At 39.3% G+C, this 18,600-nt stretch overlaps 1 protein-coding gene across 3 annotated transcripts in view; it reads right to left on the bottom strand.

Annotated features, from left to right (window-relative positions):
* Positions 1–18,600, bottom strand: part of zgc:66447 (SLAIN motif-containing protein-like) — a 68,160-nt gene that overhangs the window by 27,665 nt on the left and 21,895 nt on the right. For all 3 annotated transcript variants that reach the window (XM_039765886.1, XM_039765885.1, XM_039765887.1), the window contains one exon: positions 11,037–11,657. In XM_039765886.1, the coding sequence (XP_039621820.1) occupies positions 11,037–11,638 (602 nt within the window). In that variant the 5' untranslated portion in view covers positions 11,639–11,657. The remainder of the gene's footprint in view (positions 1–11,036; positions 11,658–18,600) is intronic.

The following is an 18,600-nucleotide window of genomic DNA, read 5'->3' as shown; positions in this document are numbered from 1 at the left end:
TTTAGCTGTGTGCTTAGGGTCATTGTCTTGTTGGAAGGTAAACCTTCAGCCCAGTCTGAGGTCCTTAGCACTCTGGAGAAGGTTTTTGTCCAGGATATCCCTGTACTTGGCCGCATTCATCTTTCCCTCGATTGCAACCAGTTGTCCTGTCCCTGCAGCTGAAAAACACCCCCACAGCATGATGCTGCCACCGCTATGCTTCACTGTGGGGACTGTATTGGACAAGTGATGAGCAGTGCCTGGTTGTCTCCACACATACCGCTTAGAATTAAGACCAAAAAGTTCTATCTTGGTCTCATCAGACCAGAGAATCTTATTTCTCACCATCTCAGAGTCCTTCAGGTGTCTTTTAGCAAACTCCATGTGGGCTGTCATGTGTCTTGCCTCTCCTCAGTGTGTGGAGACAACCAGGCACTGCTCATCACTTGTCCAATACAGTCCCCACAGTGAAGCATGGCGGTGGCAGCCAGATTTGTTTCACAATCCTCTCCAGGGTGCGGTTATCCCTATTGCTTGTACACTTTTTTCTACGACATCTTGTCCTTCCTTCGCCTCTCTACTAGTGTGCTTGGACACAGAGCTCTGTGAACAGCCAGCCTCTTTAGCAATTGACCTTTTGTGTCTTGCCCTCCTTGTGCAAGGTGTCAATGGTCGTCTTTTGGACAACTGTCAAGTCAGCAGTCTTCCCCATGATTGTGTAGCCTACAGAACTAGACTGAGAGACCATTTAACACTAGAATTACCAGAGCCTACGAAAAAACTCGTATATCCGTCCCATCTTAAATCGCTTCTTAAAACTGTTCTCACCTCTCCGCCAGCGTCTTTTGTTAATCTAAATGTGCTGATAAAGAAAAGTTGAAAGTAGCCGGCTATTCCATCCCCCCACCGACTTAGAACGTGGACGAACTTCTCCCAGCTCATGCCTTGTTTGATTATCAGGGAGTGAAGTGGAGTTTTACAGTGGAAATAATAGATCCTTATTTGGAACACACTCATTTCATGGTGTTCCGTTTCTGAAACTGGAACTGCTCTCATTCTTACTATTTTAAAATAAAAACATACATTTGATTTCAGTGTGGAACAGCCAGTGTAATTTATGATACTTGTAAAGGTTAGTTTTTTTTTTATTCACTTTTCATTCTCTCAGTCGTGTTCAAGATCCTTCCCTACCTCCCCCCACTCCCCCCCCAATATGATAGTGCTGTTTTCACATAAATATGCGCTGTAGTCCTGCAGCGTACTTGTGACTAATTCTCGTATCAATGCTTGCGAACTGCAGTGCCCGCGTGCATTTTTCGTGGCATTACACATAGTGCTGGGTGGTTTACCGGTTCATACCGAAAACCGTTTTTTTTTTATGATATGGATTTTTCTTATACCGCAACACCGGTTTAAATTGCCTAAACGACGTTCGGAGCGTGGCGCAGCGGGAAACTGTTCAAGTGGGGACCTTTTTCACTGCTACTCCGCTAAACACAGATTTGTTGCACTAGGGCTCTTTTCACTTCTACACCACCAAATAGTGGGCGGTAGCATAGTATGCCACGCAGTGAAAATGGACAGAGAGCAGACTGAACTAAAAGTAAAGTTGAACATGATGAACAGAAGAACTTTTGCCGAAAAAAAGGAGTCACATCCGTCGCCTGGAGATAACTTTAGTTTTAAAAGGTCAGATGTGTAAATATCGTTTCTATACTACTGGATAATACTGCAAGCCAAGTACTTGTTTTATTTGTTTTCAATACAGTGTAATGTACCTGGGTACCGTGTAATAGTGCGACGACATGTTGACTTTATTCTCGTAATTTGTCATTAAAAGTAGACCATCGTAAACTAAACATCGTCAAATGAATATTTAATTTACTAGATTTTCTCAAACCCCGTCATAAGTTATATAGCACATTAAATGCTTTGTGTTAAGTGATTCTTAAACTGACTTCTTCTTGCACTATGAGGAGGCGCAACGATCGCCGCACAGAATACATTCACTTCATGATCTTCCTGCTCTCTGAACATTTAGAATGCTAAGATAAATACTTAATATAATTTTCATGGTAAAATGCATTAAAGCATGCATTAATCATATGGGGGCACAGCAGCATGCCTGCCTTGCATTTGCATGTTTTTCTGGTGCGTTTACTCGGCATGCTTCAGTTTCTTTTCAAAGTCATGTAGGATGTGGGGTTTTGTTGTGCTATATTGACCCTGCTAGTGTATGTTTTGCTTGTATTCATCCTGCGATGTGCTGGCGACTCGTTTAGAGATGGGCGCAACTCTGAATGGATGGCATAATTAAACATGTATAATGAAGATATTTTAGTATCTGATAGTTCTGAACACTCCATGGGCTAAGTTTATAACTAGTTTTAATTTCACAAAGACCTTTATCGTGTGGCGATTGGTTATGTGGTGAACGAAAAAGGAAGGAAGGAAAAAGGAACTGGGGTTTTGGTACGTCAGATAGAGACAGCATGCATGCAATAAAAATAGCCCGCTCAGAAGTACATGCATTGAATTCTGTGTTTGTGTCTCCGACCAGCAGATCAGAAACCCAACATTTGCACAATATTTAAGTTAAACCTGTGCGATAGCTATTCATACATCCAGTTTTTTGGAGCCTCGTCACACCTGCTATAAAGTTCTCTACACTGAACATACACCTGGGGACCCCTTACTGCGAGGGAGCAGCACTACCGCCTTACTACCGTGCATGTGTAATACCTCCTTTAATGCATTTCATCATGAAAATGATATCAAGTATTTATCTTAGCATTCCAAATTTTCAGAAAGCAGGAATATCATGAAGTGAATGGATTCTGTATGGTGATTGTTGTCTTCTCTTAGTGCGGAGGAAGTCAGTTTAAGAAGCGTAGTGATTAACCACTGGGTCGGGGAACGTAACACAAAGCATTTAATGTGCTGCATTAATTTATGACCGGGTAAATTAAGTAATTGATTAAACATTGATTTCAGGAAGAAGTTTAGTTTACGACATTCTACTTTAATTATGAAGTAAACTATGAGAATAAAGTGGAAATGTCGACTTTGTTCTCGACATATAGTTTGTTTTTTTCTTCCCAGTATAGCTTAGCTTGAAGCAAGGTCCATATTAATGCAGTTTGCCTAAATGATGGTTCAGTTGGTAAAGATGTCATCACCAAGTTGCACTTGTTTTATTTTATTTTAATTTGGTGAATACGGTGTAATGCACCTGGGCTTGAAGTCTTGAAGTAATAGTGCACCTATCAGTAATACTACTATTTATTTATTTTATTGTTATTACTAGCAAAATACCCGCGCTTCGCAGCAGCGAAGTACTCCATTAAAATTTTTATTAAAAAGAAAATTAAACCTTTTTAAACTGAGGGAAAATATGCCAATAATTATTTGTTAAGGATCTCTTTGTATGTCATGTTGTCAGTTCGGCCCTCCGGTTGTAACATGACCAAGCTGTGCGCTATATTTACTCTTTAATCGGTTTCAGTTTCATGGTTTGTTTCAATTACGACAGTATTTGCAGGATTTGTTGTGTTGAAGTGATATTCGGCATCTGTCAAGCAGCATAAACCTCAAAGTGTCCACTACTGAAATCGTCACCTGTGAATCTAAGATGTTTAAGAGGCATTGGCGGTTGTCAAAAGGTGTAAAATATTTGGCCATTTCGGTACACTTGAAAGCGACAACCGAACAATTCAGCGGCAGCCATCAACTCACATGCAGAACCATAGGTGAAGGGCTTAAGCATTTCACTCTTCTAGTGCTCCTGTGTAGTATAATTATCTCCTGTACTGTCATCAGTCCACACCTTGAACCTGTCCCAGTCATTCAATACATAAAGACACAATGTTCCTCTGGATATCAAGAGTGAGCCTGATATGGCCGTGCAATATGTTACAAAGGGAATGGAAAAGGTAGGTGCCATCTCCGGGCATGGAAACCACTCGGTAAGTGACAGTTCTTTGATCGATAGTGATCACCTCGATAGACATGGTAATGGGGGTTGGAATGATAAAGGAAATGGGTACCTGAACAATGTAAAGTAAGTCTAAAATACCTATACAATAACTATAATTGTAATGAAGCCGTGGATTAAACAAAAAGGCTGTAGTTATCAGTAGGGAGACGTGAATCCCATGGCGAAGCAAGGAAGGGAATGTAGAGACCGAAGCGACGGACGGTCTTATATAGGCAGGCAGCCAACAACGTGGGAGGCGTTGGGATGGGGGACCCAACGCCACCTCACACGGTGGCCGAGTTGCAGGCTATGGATGTATATATGTACGTAAGTAGGATTCAGTTAGCGTTGGGAACCCGTGTACCAAATTTCTTGAAGATGGGCCCATAAGTAACAAAGACTGTTGAAAAGTTCAATATGGCGGCTAACAGTGGCATCATACCACCCAAATAAGTACGTACATTGGTTTCGATTAGTGGAGGGAAGCCGCCTACCAAATTTCGAGAAGATGGGGCCATAAATAAGAAAGATCAACATGGCGGACATTGTTGACCGTTATGACCATTATGCATAGAATTTCGAAATGAAACCTGCTTAACTTTTGTAAGTAAGCTGTAAGGAATGAGCCTGCCAAATTTCAGCCTTCTACCTACACGCGAAGTTGGAGGATTAGTGAGGTTGGAAAGTTCAATATGGCAGCTGACAGTGGCGTCACACCACTGAAATATGTACATTGGTTTTGGTTAGCGCAGGGAAGCCGCCTACCAAATTTCGTGAAGATGGGGCCATAAATAAGAAAGTTCAACATGGCGGACGTTGTCGACCGTTATGACCGTTACGTGTAGAATTTCGAAATGAGACCTGCTTAACTTTTGTAAGTAAGCTGTAAGGAATAAGCCTGCCAAATTTCAGCTACCTACCTACATGGAAAGTTGGAGAATTAGTGATGAGTCAGTCAGTGAGGGCTTTGCCTTTTATTAGTATAGATTTATTAATATTATGCAGTTTAATGCTAAAGTTGTTTAAAAAGTCACTTTAACGTGTCAATGGACAGAGATTGTTAACATTAACAGAAAGTGTAGATGGTTTACAAAAAATATTTACTACTAGCCAACCCGCGGCGTACCATACGCCGCATAATCTGGGCGGTTTTTTAATAATTTTTAAGCACTGGGAGAAAATTAACATTTGAAAATTCGGCAATGTAATAAATCAGCAAGAAAAGCAACATTGCAACAATGCACAGAACGAACCAACACACAATCATCCGTGACTGAAAACTGGCGGACCGCAATCGGAAGAATGATCAATTGTCCAGGGCGGAGGTCATGGTGTTGGGCTTTCGCAGTGACAGCATCCATAAGTCCCCTGTATTGCTCTACACACAAATTTTGTTGATGTGAGCGAAGGTAATGTAGACGCGCGCCTTCTGTTCTGACATATGCGTCAACGATGTATTGCTGGAAGAGTTTGCCACTGGAATGCAAGACACTAAATGAAGATCTCATGGCAAGCCTGAAAGCATAAAATTGGAGCTGTGTGACTCGCATTCTTTTCGCGCTTCGCTTTTCCTCAACATGGGTTAATTGTATGTGCCAGCCTGGATCTCCGTAAGGGAACAGCAGTGGATAAACCATGGGGTCACAGTTCATATTGAGAACAGAGATACACTTGCAAGCATCTCCCCTTGGATATATGCAAATGTCGCGTTGTGCAGGAGGTTCCCCGTCTTGACCTACAAAGATAGCAGCAACATCAGTTTGACTGGACGGGGCGAAATACCTTATCCTACCCAGACCTGGATTTTCCATGAACACCATTCGTACAGGAGTAACAGGGTTACCCTGAGTGATAATGTCATGCATTTGCATGTAAGACTTTGCGAAGGGATTAACCTGTCGTATCATGTTGTCTAGTTGAAGCAAAAAAATGTCAATGCAAGCGCAATTACATTCCTTTTGCAAACAGTGACTAGTAGCTTCAGCAGAATCGAAGATATATAGCTGACCATATTGTGGTGACGTGTCAGGATTGTTATATAAAGGAGAGACCTGGTAATAAATTTGACCGTGGATTCTGAAAGCATACAGTCCTTGTCCAGATGGTTGAGCGGTTGAGTGTGTGCCCAATGACGTGAAAGCTAAAGCTTGTATATGATCACAGTAATTTCGGGACAGCGGGTTCTTGCCAGTCAAGAGGTCTTCTAATAAAAGAGGGGGTTTGGATAGCGGTGGCAAAGACACCTTGCCGGCATGACAACACCTAGTGTAATGTCCGGATTTGTTGACCTCTGCTGGCCAATGAAGAGCATTGCAAGAAGCACATAGTGCGGCAGGTAGGTCAATGTTATGTTCTTGGACGTGAATGGCGGTATCTTCTTGAAAAGCTGCAGAAAAGTGAATGCGATGTTTGTGCATGAACGATTTAGTGCTGTGTTGACACTGAAGGGAATTGGAATGAGTTGTGTCGAAGCATTGCTGGCAATGTTCACATTGCATAATTCGTTCAGTGGAGTGTGTTTTTAAATGCATGTTGAGAAATCTCTGCACTCGGAACGTTTTTGAACAAATCGTGCATTCAAAGATCTGTTTGGAATGCGTTTGCTCAGTGGAGTGGGTGTTTAAATGTGCTTTGAGATATTTCTGGGTGTGAAGGTTTTGGAGCAGTGTTGACACTGAAAAGAATTCATCAGGGAATGTGTTTCGAGATGGTTAGTAAGGTATCTGCGTGCGTGAAAGGGTTTGTCGCAAATTTTGCATACAAAGCTTTGTGTTGAATGGATCTGTATATGGTTGTGGAGATCCATCTCACCTGTGAAGTCCTCGTTACAAAATGTGCAATTGAAGGTGAGAGTGGAATGAGTTCGTAAGTGTTTTTTGAGAGCGCGAGTTATCTCGAAGCATTGTCGGCAATGTTCACATTGCATCATTCGGTTAGTGTTGTGTTTTTTCAAATGTGAGTTCAGATATCTGTGCACTCTGAAGCTTTTGGAACAAAAGGTGCATTGAAAGTCCTGTGTGGAATGCGTGTGTTTAGGGGAGGGTGTCTGTAAATGTTTTTCAGGAAGAGGAGAGTGGGCAGGTGACGTCACATTAGTGTGGCGAGCAAGTGGGTGTACACCCTGTGTGCACATACCGACAGAGTCAAAAGATGTCACCAGAAGGTTATCACGTGGGTATTTGAGAGGCATGAGAACCTCGTAATGCCCATGATCCAAAGGACCACTAAAGAGCAGGGGTATGAAGAGACGCTGGGCCGGATTGTAAACTCGAGGAGAGGCATGAGGACGTTCTTGGAAGTAAATGCTGATAGTAGCTGGAAGGATTTGGGACATTGCCACAATTTCTGCCTTGCCACCATAGACAATAGGCATATTGTTGAGCAGACTGTATAACAATGCCTCTGTAACTAAGAACATCGGACACCACGTCACCGAAGTTATCCCAATGTTAGCAAACAAAGCTAACCGCCATGTTACGAAGTTTGAGAGCAACAGTTTCGTCAATGGCATTTCTCCAAAAAAAACCCGTCTGACAGAAACAGTTATCTGAAGCAGGAAATTCTATAACATTGAAAGAAGTGTTGTTTCCATGAAATACATTTGAAGAGGTAGCCATGGAGGGCAAAAGAATTGTCAATGTGGCTCACAGTTGGGTTTGGACCGCAGCACAGACCAAAGGGAGTATGTGTTTGATGAGCTGATTGATTTGGCGGGCAGTGGTCTGAGGTGCGTTCCTGAGCACGTGGGAGGAGGGGTAGAGTTTCTGGGCGGGGCTTCGTTGTTCATTTTGCATGGTTTTTCATGATGGACGCGGTCGGGTGTCAAAACCGAAAAGAATAATGAAAAGTTAACGTGGCTTAGACGTGCATGTGGACTCCTAGCACAGACGAAAGAGGCTAACTGGGTGGTCGGTGAGTTTTTGCGCAGGCAGGCGGTGTGAATGCCTAGAGAGCGAGGGTAGACGCGGACCGGTGAAAAAAGAGTGTTGGTGGGCAGGGAAATGTCTTCTGTATTTCTGCAGGCGCAAGAAGATGCATGTTTGTCGCGAATGCGAATTGCTGTATGTAGTGTGTAAAACAGTTTGCTATTGTGCATGCGGTCGTGCGTCGTAACCGAAAACTCGGCTTTTAAAGACTGCTTACTTCATTGTGTTTTAACCTCAGTTGTAAAGGATTGTTTTAAAGATCCCATGGGATACCCCTCGCAAGCCGTTTTACACGCTGCATATGGCGATTTACCTCGCGAGAAACATGCCTCTATGAACAGTCAACGTGCAGGTGCACGTGGCCTCTACGACAGACAAATATAAATTACGCCGTTTCTTCTGTAGCGTCGCGTCCGAGTTGGTGGGCGTGGCTCTGCAAGTTGTCGTCGTATCCAATGGTCTTGGAGTTGGTTGGCGTGGTTTCTTCCTGCGTGCGCCATAGGTGTCTTACTTGTCGGCGGCTCAGTGAATCCACGCCCCTTCCGGCGTGCTTTCCATGGTCGTCTTGCCGTAGTGAATTATATATATGGATTTATTTCTTTTCTAATATTCATATTCGGTGCAATACAATTTTTGACAAGCACTTCTGGATATTTTACTAAGTCTAAATGCCTCTTTGTATAGTTGAAAATATGTTGTCAAAATTATAGTTTGTTTTTGCAAAATTTGTTCAATAAAAAGGTTCTATATTTTGACTGCATCTGTCATGCAATGTGATACCGTCTCCATTAGTGCCACCCCCTTGAAAACTATCACTTTATGGGGCAATACAAAACTGTATTATTACTTGTGTGCACATTAAAATGTTTTCTTTTTGTACAATGTACAATACTCTTGACAGTGGAATAGGTTATTCTTAGCCAGTAATTGCAGTGGAAAACGTGGTTGACATCCACTAATGCATGGGGAAAAAAATACCGTCAAATACAGTGAAACTGGGATAATTTAGAAAAATACCATGATATAGAACTTTGGTCATACCGCCCACCCCTAATTACACGTCTATTTTTTGAGCATACCCGTGTCGCTCAGACACAGGAACATATGTTGGTGTACAAGTATAACAAAACAAGCGCACTTTTATTCTAGACTATAAGTGAAGAAAAAATAAAGCAAGTTACAGTAGGCGGTTGATACAACAGCTTGCGTGGTGCAATGCTAAGAACTGCTGATTTCCGATCCGTGCTATATAGGGGTGGCGGGGGAATCGTGAACGCAATGGAGAATGGAACTGAATTAAAAAAAAAAAAAACAAAAAAAAAAAAAAAAGATAACCTTTACAATTATCATGCATTTACACTGGCTCTTACAGACTGACTGAAATCAAATGTATGTTTTTATTCTAAAATAGTACAGTACATGCAATATTATTTGAAAACGAACAGCATCAGATCGGGTTTGAATACACGCTGATGCTCTTACAGAAGGCATCAGCTTATTCAGTGCAGCAGTTTCAACGCACAGTACATGCAATATTATCTGAAACCGAACAGCGTCAGATCAGGCGCATATTCAAACCCGATCTGACACTGTTCGTTTTCAAATAATATTGCATTAGTGCAATGATGTTTTTACATACATTGTGTCTTTCATTCATCTTGCGGCTTGTAATCAGTGGCCGCGTGTTTTTTTCCCCGATCTTGCCAGTTCGCGTATGTTGCTGTATGGTGGCGTTTCTTTTGTACTCCAGGACATGCTGAGGACAGAATAGTACAGAGCAGTAAGTTCAGCGCTATATGAACTGACAGACAGACAGGCAGAGAAGGCACTAGATATATAAATAAAGAGGGAAGGCACTGTATAATACTGTAGATATATAAAAAACAGCTAAGGGGATAGATATATAGAAAGGCAGACAGGGAAGCTCCTATATAATAATAAATTTACTGTTATTACTATATAGATAGACAGGGAGTTCAGGCAGGCAGAATGGCGAAGGTTATTTATTTTTTAACTATTTTAGAATAAAAACATACATTTGATTTCAGTCAGTCTGTAAGAGCCAGTGTAAATGCATGATAATTGTAAAGGTCAGCTCTTTTTTTTTTTAAATTCAGTTCCATTCTCTCAGTCGCGTTCACGATGGCGGAGAGGCGAGAACGGTTTTAAGAGGCAATTTAAGGTGGGACGGATCTATGAGTTTTTTCGTAGGCTCTGATAATTCTAGTGTTAAAGGCTTTTGAAGGTGTTTTGAGTTAAATTAGCTGATTAGAGAGTGTGGCACCAGGTGTCTTCAATATTGAACTTTTCACAATATTCTAATTTTCCAAGATACTGAATTTGGGAGTTTCATTAGTTGTCAGTTATAATCATCAAAATTAAAAGAAATAAACATTTGAAATACATCAGTCTGTGTGCAATGAATGAATCTAATATACAAGTTTCACTTTTTGAATGAAACTACTGAAATAAATCAACTTTATCATGATATTCTAATTTTATGACCGGCACCTGTAAGTAACATACTAGTGAATACATTTAGTACATGTATGTGGTAAGAAAATAAGATAATACAGCCCCTGAAATGAAGGGATTGTGTTAAAAAATTGCTTTAATTGCCTCACATTTTTATGCAATCGTTTTGTTCTACCCACTGAATTAAATCTGAAAGTCTGCACTTCAACTGCATCTGAGTTGTTTCATTTAAAATTCATTGTGGTAATGTACAGAACCAAAATCATAAAAAAGTTGTCTCTGTCCAAATATTTATGGACCTAACTGTAGGTTTGTGATGTTCATATCATTCTTTTAAAATGCTATGCTGAAATCCCTCACTCTTTATCTTGTGAGGTTTACAGTAATGTGTGTGTGTGCGGTGAATGAGACAACAGTCACAGGAGTGCATCTAATAGTGTATAAAAGTATATGTTCGTAAGAGAAGGGGTTTTGCCCACATTTGCTCTGCGAGGATATGGCAACCAAGTTAAACCCATTTTATGATCCACACTATACAGAATAGCATTTATATTTTAATTATCACTTAAAAACATACTGTTTTCACACATGCTATTATTAACTGAAACAACTGGTAAAAGTTCCATTCAAATATATTTCATCTTTTACTTTCTTTCTTAAAGGAGTAGATAATTACATACCAGGTGTCTTCTTCACCTTCATTACAGTCTTCTAAGTCTAAAACTTCCACTTCATCCAGGGTTGACTGACCAAATACATCTTCTGAAACAGTTTCCTCCTCAAAAAATAAAAGGTTATTTGCAGCTGTATCCAGGGAATTATTAGAGTTTTCACTTTGCATTTTTTCTCTAGTTTCCTCATCAGGGGCCAGTTTCTCATTAAGACAGCTTTTACTATTATTACTTTCAACTGATTCTTCTTCACTGATGGCATTTGCTTCAAGATGCATCTCCAAATTCATAACAGAACTGGTTAAATTTATGTTTCCTTCTAATCGGATCTGTCCTGATTTGTCCCCTACAGTCCGGTCATTAATATTGCTAATTCCAGTAAGGTTGCTGTTTGCTCCAAAGCACTTTGTTCCACCTCGATTCCTGAGTTGCTGGTTTTGAATTTCAAGTCTTCTGACCAACTCCTGCAACTTTCGAACTTCTTCCAGTTCAGGTCCAGACTGATCCTGATTAGCCTCAAACCCAGAACCTGGATCAACCACCAAATTGAGCTCTGTTGAACTGCAGTGTTCTGAGGGCTGTACAGCTGCATCACCTTCTGGAACAACCATGGTCACTAATAGATGAAAGCTACAGGGGGGGGAAAAAAAAAAAAAGACAGCACACTAAATTAATTAATTAAAGTAGTATATCAAAGCACTGAAATAAACCTAACAAAGAGTGGTAAGCACATGGAAATATAAACTGCATATACCCATCAGTTTAATTTGAGCTTAAATAAAACATTTTAGTCTACATACTTCCAGAAACTAGCAATTACGCTTCTGTCATTTCTATGGGGGATACAAGGTTGTCGCTCACAACTATTAACTTTTTTTTTTTTAATTTGGATTCTGAAACATTTTTTCCATCCACTAAAGGGTGTAGACATGTAAGGGAGGAAAAGCATTTTTATGTGCCCAATTCTGTTTATTTACACTTGTCATTTTATTATAAGTAGCAGACTGATAGACAACTACTGTACAAGTAATGCAAATTTATTTATTTATTTACTTTTCATTTATTTCTTTTTTTAAAAGGGAGTAACACCAGCTACCAAACAAAAGGAAATATCTAATTTTCATATAGCGGATCACTTGTATCTATCAACACTGTTGAAATGAAGATCAAATGATCATACATGCAAATATACTGAAAAACACCCATCTTTTCATGGAGTATACTTAGCACTGTTTTCTCACCAACTTAATTTTTTTTGTTTTTTTCTAGTCATTGTATAATTTGTCATTACTGAAAGGCATGGTGGTAGTCCTGCTGCCTCACAGTACAGAAACCAGGGTTTGGGTCCATGGTGCTCCCTATATGGAGTTTGCAGGTTCATTCTGGGTCCATGTGGGTTTCAACTAGGTTCCCCAGTTTCCTCCTAGTCTAAAGACTGGTTAGGTGAATTGGCCTTGACAAATTGGACCTAGTATGTGTGTTCGTGCTCACCCTGGGATGGAAAAGCACCCAGTCCAGGAATTATTCCTGCCTTGCACCCAATGTTTGCTGAGACAGCTCCAGCTTTCTTGTGACCCTGCTCTCAATAAGCAGGTCTGGAAGATGGAAGAATAGGTGCAAGGGAGATTAATACTTAGATTTCATCCCTGCAGTTTCTGAAAACTAATTATAGTAGATTTAAGCACAAGTGTCTACTGCTGCACTGCCGTGGACAGGCAAGTCTAGAATATTAACTTGTCATTCTCTTGATCGCCCTGGTATATCCTGCATTAATAACTTTGCCCCAGTACAATATTATCAACCTTTAGACAGTTACAATGAATACAGCTATTGATGAATATTTCTATAGCTTAAAAAAGCAGACCTATTTGTATGTAATATGGATATTAGGAATAAACAAATTTATGTTCAAACCAGAAATAAATTAAACCCCAGCCCTGGTTCTGTATTCCTGCAGTCCCAGAATCACCTCCCATTCACTTAGTGAAGACTGTTGTATATTGTAAATGAGTTTTTCTAACTGGGAAATATGATGAATAAACAAACAAACTTAATCAAATGTATTATGAAAAGGGCCGTTTCTTTTAAGACCATATAACTATAAGGCATAATGCCTAGCTAGGCAAGATTAGTAGAAAAGCATTTACTGTCGTCTAGTCATTAGTCACTTACCCTTTGAAAGAATTCATTTGCATACAGACACTGCTATGGCTAAAGTCTCATGCTCTTTTACTCTATACCCTCTTCACAACACACTCAGAGGAGATGGCATGTTTCACGTTCAAAGAGGTAATTAATGAATCACTATGAAGTCCCAAATAAATTTGCTATAAATAAATAATAGATGTATCCTGCATAACTTTCTGGATATAAAGATGTCATTTTAATAGCAAAAATATAGCAGGCAAATATTCAATTTTGGGTGGAATAAAATTTAAAAAGCTGTTTGTGCTTAAAAAAAAAAAATTATATATATTTTGGTTTGGATTTTTTTTCTCCCTAAATAATAAAAACCATCATTTAAAAACTGCATTTTGTGTTTACTTGTGTTATATTTGACTAATGGTTAAATGTGTTTGATGATCAGAAACATTTTGTGTGACAAACATGCAAAAGAATAAGAAATCAGGAAGGGGGCAAATAGTTTTTCACACCACTGTGTGTGTTATATATATATTATCTATACTAATAAAAGGCAAAGCCCTCACTCACTCACTCACTCACTCATCACTAATTCTCCAACTTCCCGTGTGGGTGGAAGGCTGAAATTTGGCAGGTTCATTCCTTACAGCTTCCTTACAAAAGTTGGGCAGGTTTTATATCGAAATTCTACGCGTAATGGTCATAACTGGAAGCTGTTTTTCTCCATTTACTGTAATGGAGATGAGCTTGAACGCCGTGGGGGCGGAGTTTCATGTGACATCATCACGCCTCCCACGTAATCACGCAGTACATAGAAAACCAGGAAGACCTCGAAAAGCGCTGAAGAAAACATGCATTATATAATTGAGAAGGCAGCGAAACAATAAGAAGCGAGCGAGTGACATATACAACCATATTCATGAGTTCTGCTACTTCTGAAACAAAGCACGATGTAAACCTACACTTTAAATTAAGTTCATAGACAGGCTGCCGCTGGCGTTTGTAATTTAGTGCCTGCCCATATAAGGCCGTCCGTCAGCGGCAATCCAATAGCAAACTCCCACTAAATATTCACGGGTGAAGGACTGTGTTTATGGAGAGGAAGATGAGATGGTCAGGGTGGTGTTTGACACAAACTCAGCTAAACTGCGAGAGAAAGTTTTAAGTGCCAGGACTAAGGTAACATTAAATACAGCCATGGACATAGCACGAGATGGCACCAGCACAGCTGGGAACCTTCGTTGCATGTACACCGAGCGGCTCACGTGAACTGGCGCGTGCACAGATAAAAGGCAACAGTTCCAAGAGCTGAACAAAACCGAATTACACAATTGAAAAGGCAGCAAAAATATGAAGCGTCTGATAAGCATATTCATAAATCCAGCTACTGCGGAAACAAAGCACACGGTGGAAAAAGTCAATGTCCGCTAAAGGAAGACAGTGTAAAAAAACCCGTGCATGCAGTGTGTCAGGTCTCAGATAAAGAAGAAGACGAGCTGTTTATTGATGCAGTAAGAAACGAATCGATGAAAGAAACCTGTCATCTTTACAACGATTGACAAACACGGAATGTAACTTGAACACAACACATCCTACAAATACGAACCTGATTGAAAGAAATAATGATAATCAAATCCTTGATGACAGCAACACTCAGTAACACTCACAAAACAAATACTGTATATTGACAGTCATGTTACGTTATTTTTAAAATGTTCCCTTTTCTTTTCTAGCTTTTTAACACACTACTTCTCATGCGATACGGGTATATATATATATATATATATATATATATATATATATATATCCGATCTACATACTCGAATAATGGATACTTTATTAGCCATCAATGATTGTTTTGGTAAAGCCATACTCAGTGTATTCATTAGATGAGCGGTAAAAAGTAAGAGCGAGGGAGGATGCAGGCTGTAGTGCGCGTCAACTCTATCTGAATTGCGCGATCACATTTCAAAAAATATATCTTTTCAAGTTCTATTTAGTCCATATTTGTCAAACTCAAGGGCCACGGGCCACATCCGCACGGCGTGTAATTATATCCGCCCCGAGATCATTTTATATACTGTATTATTGTTATTAATGGCCCAGGTATATGAAGCGCTGGTAACACAATAAACTACAGATCCCATAATGCAGCGCTTCAGCTGCCTTGCCGAACACTTATTGCGAAGCTAGCTCACGCGATGCTGGAGAGAAAAGTTCATTCTGAAAATAGAGCCTTTAAAAGCGATGGGAGGCTGAGTATATGTTTACTGAACCCGTGTGTCTCATTTGTGGAGCTAATGTGGCTGTAATTACAGAATTTAATCTAAGACGGCACTATGAGACAAAACATCAGGGTAACCTGAATGCAATGCAGAAGATACAGAAAGCAGAATAAATAAGAATCTGACACTTCAGCGGACGTTTTACCCGTGCACAATCACAAAGTGATTTCAAGTGAAGCTGCTTTTATGGAGACACAAATGCACCAGTGCAACTTTCCCCTCTTTCCCTGTTGCCAAGTAATGTTAAACCAAGTCGTCACTACGGTGTTCCCAAATCGCACTTTGCTGATAAACTGGCGCACTGAGTTTGCGGCGCTTTGGTGACTTTGAAGAACAAAAAGTCCGTCTACATGCGGCTCGAACCTTGTGCATGTTTGGTAGCACATATCTGTGTGAGAAGCTCTTCTCAGTGATAAAGACTAACAAAACAGCACACAGGAGTCGCCTCACTGATGAGCACCTGCAATCCATCCTGAGAATCTCCACAACACAGAACCTCACAGCAAACAGAAACGAACCTGTGGCCAAAAAGATGCCAGGCGTCCAGCTCTAAAATGACATATGAGCAAAGACAACTGAATGATTTGATTTGTTATTGCTGAAAGGAACACATTTTATTTATATTTCCAGGTTTTGTTATGCAGCATGTTCATATTTGAATTTGTATAATTTTGACAGGATATATTTTTATGGAGAGCAAAATCTTTTGGGATATTTAAAATCTAAGTTTATTTTTTATATAAAATTACATAAGAGTAAAGAAATTTGAATGTTTGTTCTTTTAATGTTTACTTTATTTCTAACTTGTATAATTTAGACAGGATATATTTTTATGGAGAGCAAAATATTATAAGTTGTTTAAGGTTTGAGTTGATTTATTCAGGAATAATATTCCTGTCTGTTTTTACCATTCCTACCAAAGATATTTCTGTCGACTAAATAAAAATTCCTTCTATTTAAAATTTAAATAGAACTTGAACAAATCGATAGTTCATAATATCCACGCAGACTTGCACGTAAGAGCGGAGTCATCCGTTTTAACAAGCAGCGTATTGCACTGATACGAAATAGCTGTGTGTGTATATGTAGATATGTATGTATATGTATATATATGTTTATATATGTGTGTGTGTGTATATATATATATATATGTATTTGTGTGTATATATGTGTGTGTATGTATGTATGTGTGTATGTATATGTATGTGTATATATGTAGATATATATATGTATGTATATATGTGTATATGTATAGATATGTATATATATATGTTTATGTGTGTGTGTGTAAATATATATATATGACAACAACACTCATCACTCACAACAGTGACAAAACAATTACATTAACAATCATGTTACGTTATTTTCAAAATGTTTCCTTTTCTTTTTCATTGCTTCTTTAACACACTACTTCTCCGCTGGTGGTATTTGTTAGTGTATATATATATATATATATATATATAATTCCCCTGCAGCTGGTGCACAAATGTACAGTAAATAGAATCGCAGTGTTTTTCTTTAAAATCGTCTAGTTTTTAAACATTTGTTAGGATAAATTTGGACTGAGTCAGTCACTCATTTTTGAGTCATCCTCTCCATAGAGTCACATCCCGACACTCCGAGAAAGATCACTTTGATAATGTTCAAATTGTGTTTGGGTATTTGTAAAAACCTTTACAAATTCAAACAAAATTTTAACCCTGTTGCAATACTTTTGACATACAGTAGATATATTTGGTATATAAACACTGAACTATTAAATAAGTCAGTTTAGTGTGAAAATTAAATTAAACATATTGAAGGGCTAAAATACCAACTTACAATTAATGTAAAAAGTTACAGATGAATCTTAGAAATATTACACTTTATATATGTTAATATTACTTAGTTCAGGATAAAGACTTTAAAACATTTTCAATATAAAATATTAATGACATCTGAGTTTGTATTCATTACTTTGTTGATCAGTTCATTTAATTTCTGGACCATCTAATGAACTGCGAGTCTAAGGGCTGGTTTATACATCATGCTCAGAACGCATACACACATGCATCTTGGCTGCCATACATTCCCAGCGTTCTTTTGACACATGCTCTGAAATTAATAAGACACGTGTGTGAGTTGCCATTCCAGCAAAAATATGGGTGGCGTGTGTGTTCAAGTTTCAGTACACAACATCAGTGTCGTTGTTTACTATCAGCATGCAATAGCAGGCTTACAGCTCCAACAGGATCAACCTGTAACGGCTGACAACTTACCCAGCCGGCAGCTACACCTCCAAGACCTGTGGCCTGGATAATTTACTGAGATGAATCTAACTATCAAGCTATATCTCTAACAAAGTACACTTTTCCCCACAATCGACGGTGTAAATATAAACTCACAAAAGCAGATATGTAAAATTATACTGATTAAATGTATTAAATGAAACAACAAGTCAAATGCAAAAATAGAAAGAAGCTTAAATATAAATATCCCTCCACCATATCAACAATGAGACACCACCATATATAAATACAACAAAACCCTCCCTTGACCTTGTAACATATAACAAACAACACAAATAATAAAAATGAATGAGATACGGAAATGATCATGAACTTGAGTCTGGTTATAAAAACTGTCCTGAATACGGTTGACTGAACTAGTGGTAAATGAGTCGTTTGATTTTCCCGGAACAAAATAGAACAGCCTCACCGTGGATCCTCGGTGTGTGGTAGATGATGAAGTCCGACACCGGGGTCTCTCGTGATGAGGATATTGAAGTCAGTCCAGCGAATTGAAAAACAAACTGGATGAAATGCACGATGTGGAATACAGCAGGTATAAATGGCTCGTGGTCGTGAAATGAAAAAGTCTCCTTTCCTTATTTTCTCTCATCGCTCTTCCTTTCTCTCTCTCTCTTGGCTATTCCCTCCTGATGGCTTAAACAGTCCTGTGACGGCTGTAATTGATTAATAGCAAACAGGTGTTTTCCAGGTTTGAGGCTGTGGTCTTCTTCTTTTATCCGTCCACCTTTACGGGGACGGCATTTACTGATACACACACAAATAGTAAACGGGACAATGAAACAAGACGCACTCAGTACTGAAATTTGACAACACAATCTATGTAGCCCCGCTACAAACCTGTGTGTTTCAATA

Source organism: Polypterus senegalus, chromosome 10, assembly GCF_016835505.1.
Source record: "Polypterus senegalus isolate Bchr_013 chromosome 10, ASM1683550v1, whole genome shotgun sequence".
Lineage (NCBI taxonomy): Eukaryota > Metazoa > Chordata > Cladistia > Polypteriformes > Polypteridae > Polypterus > Polypterus senegalus.
This window is presented reverse-complemented; position numbering and strand designations above follow the sequence as displayed.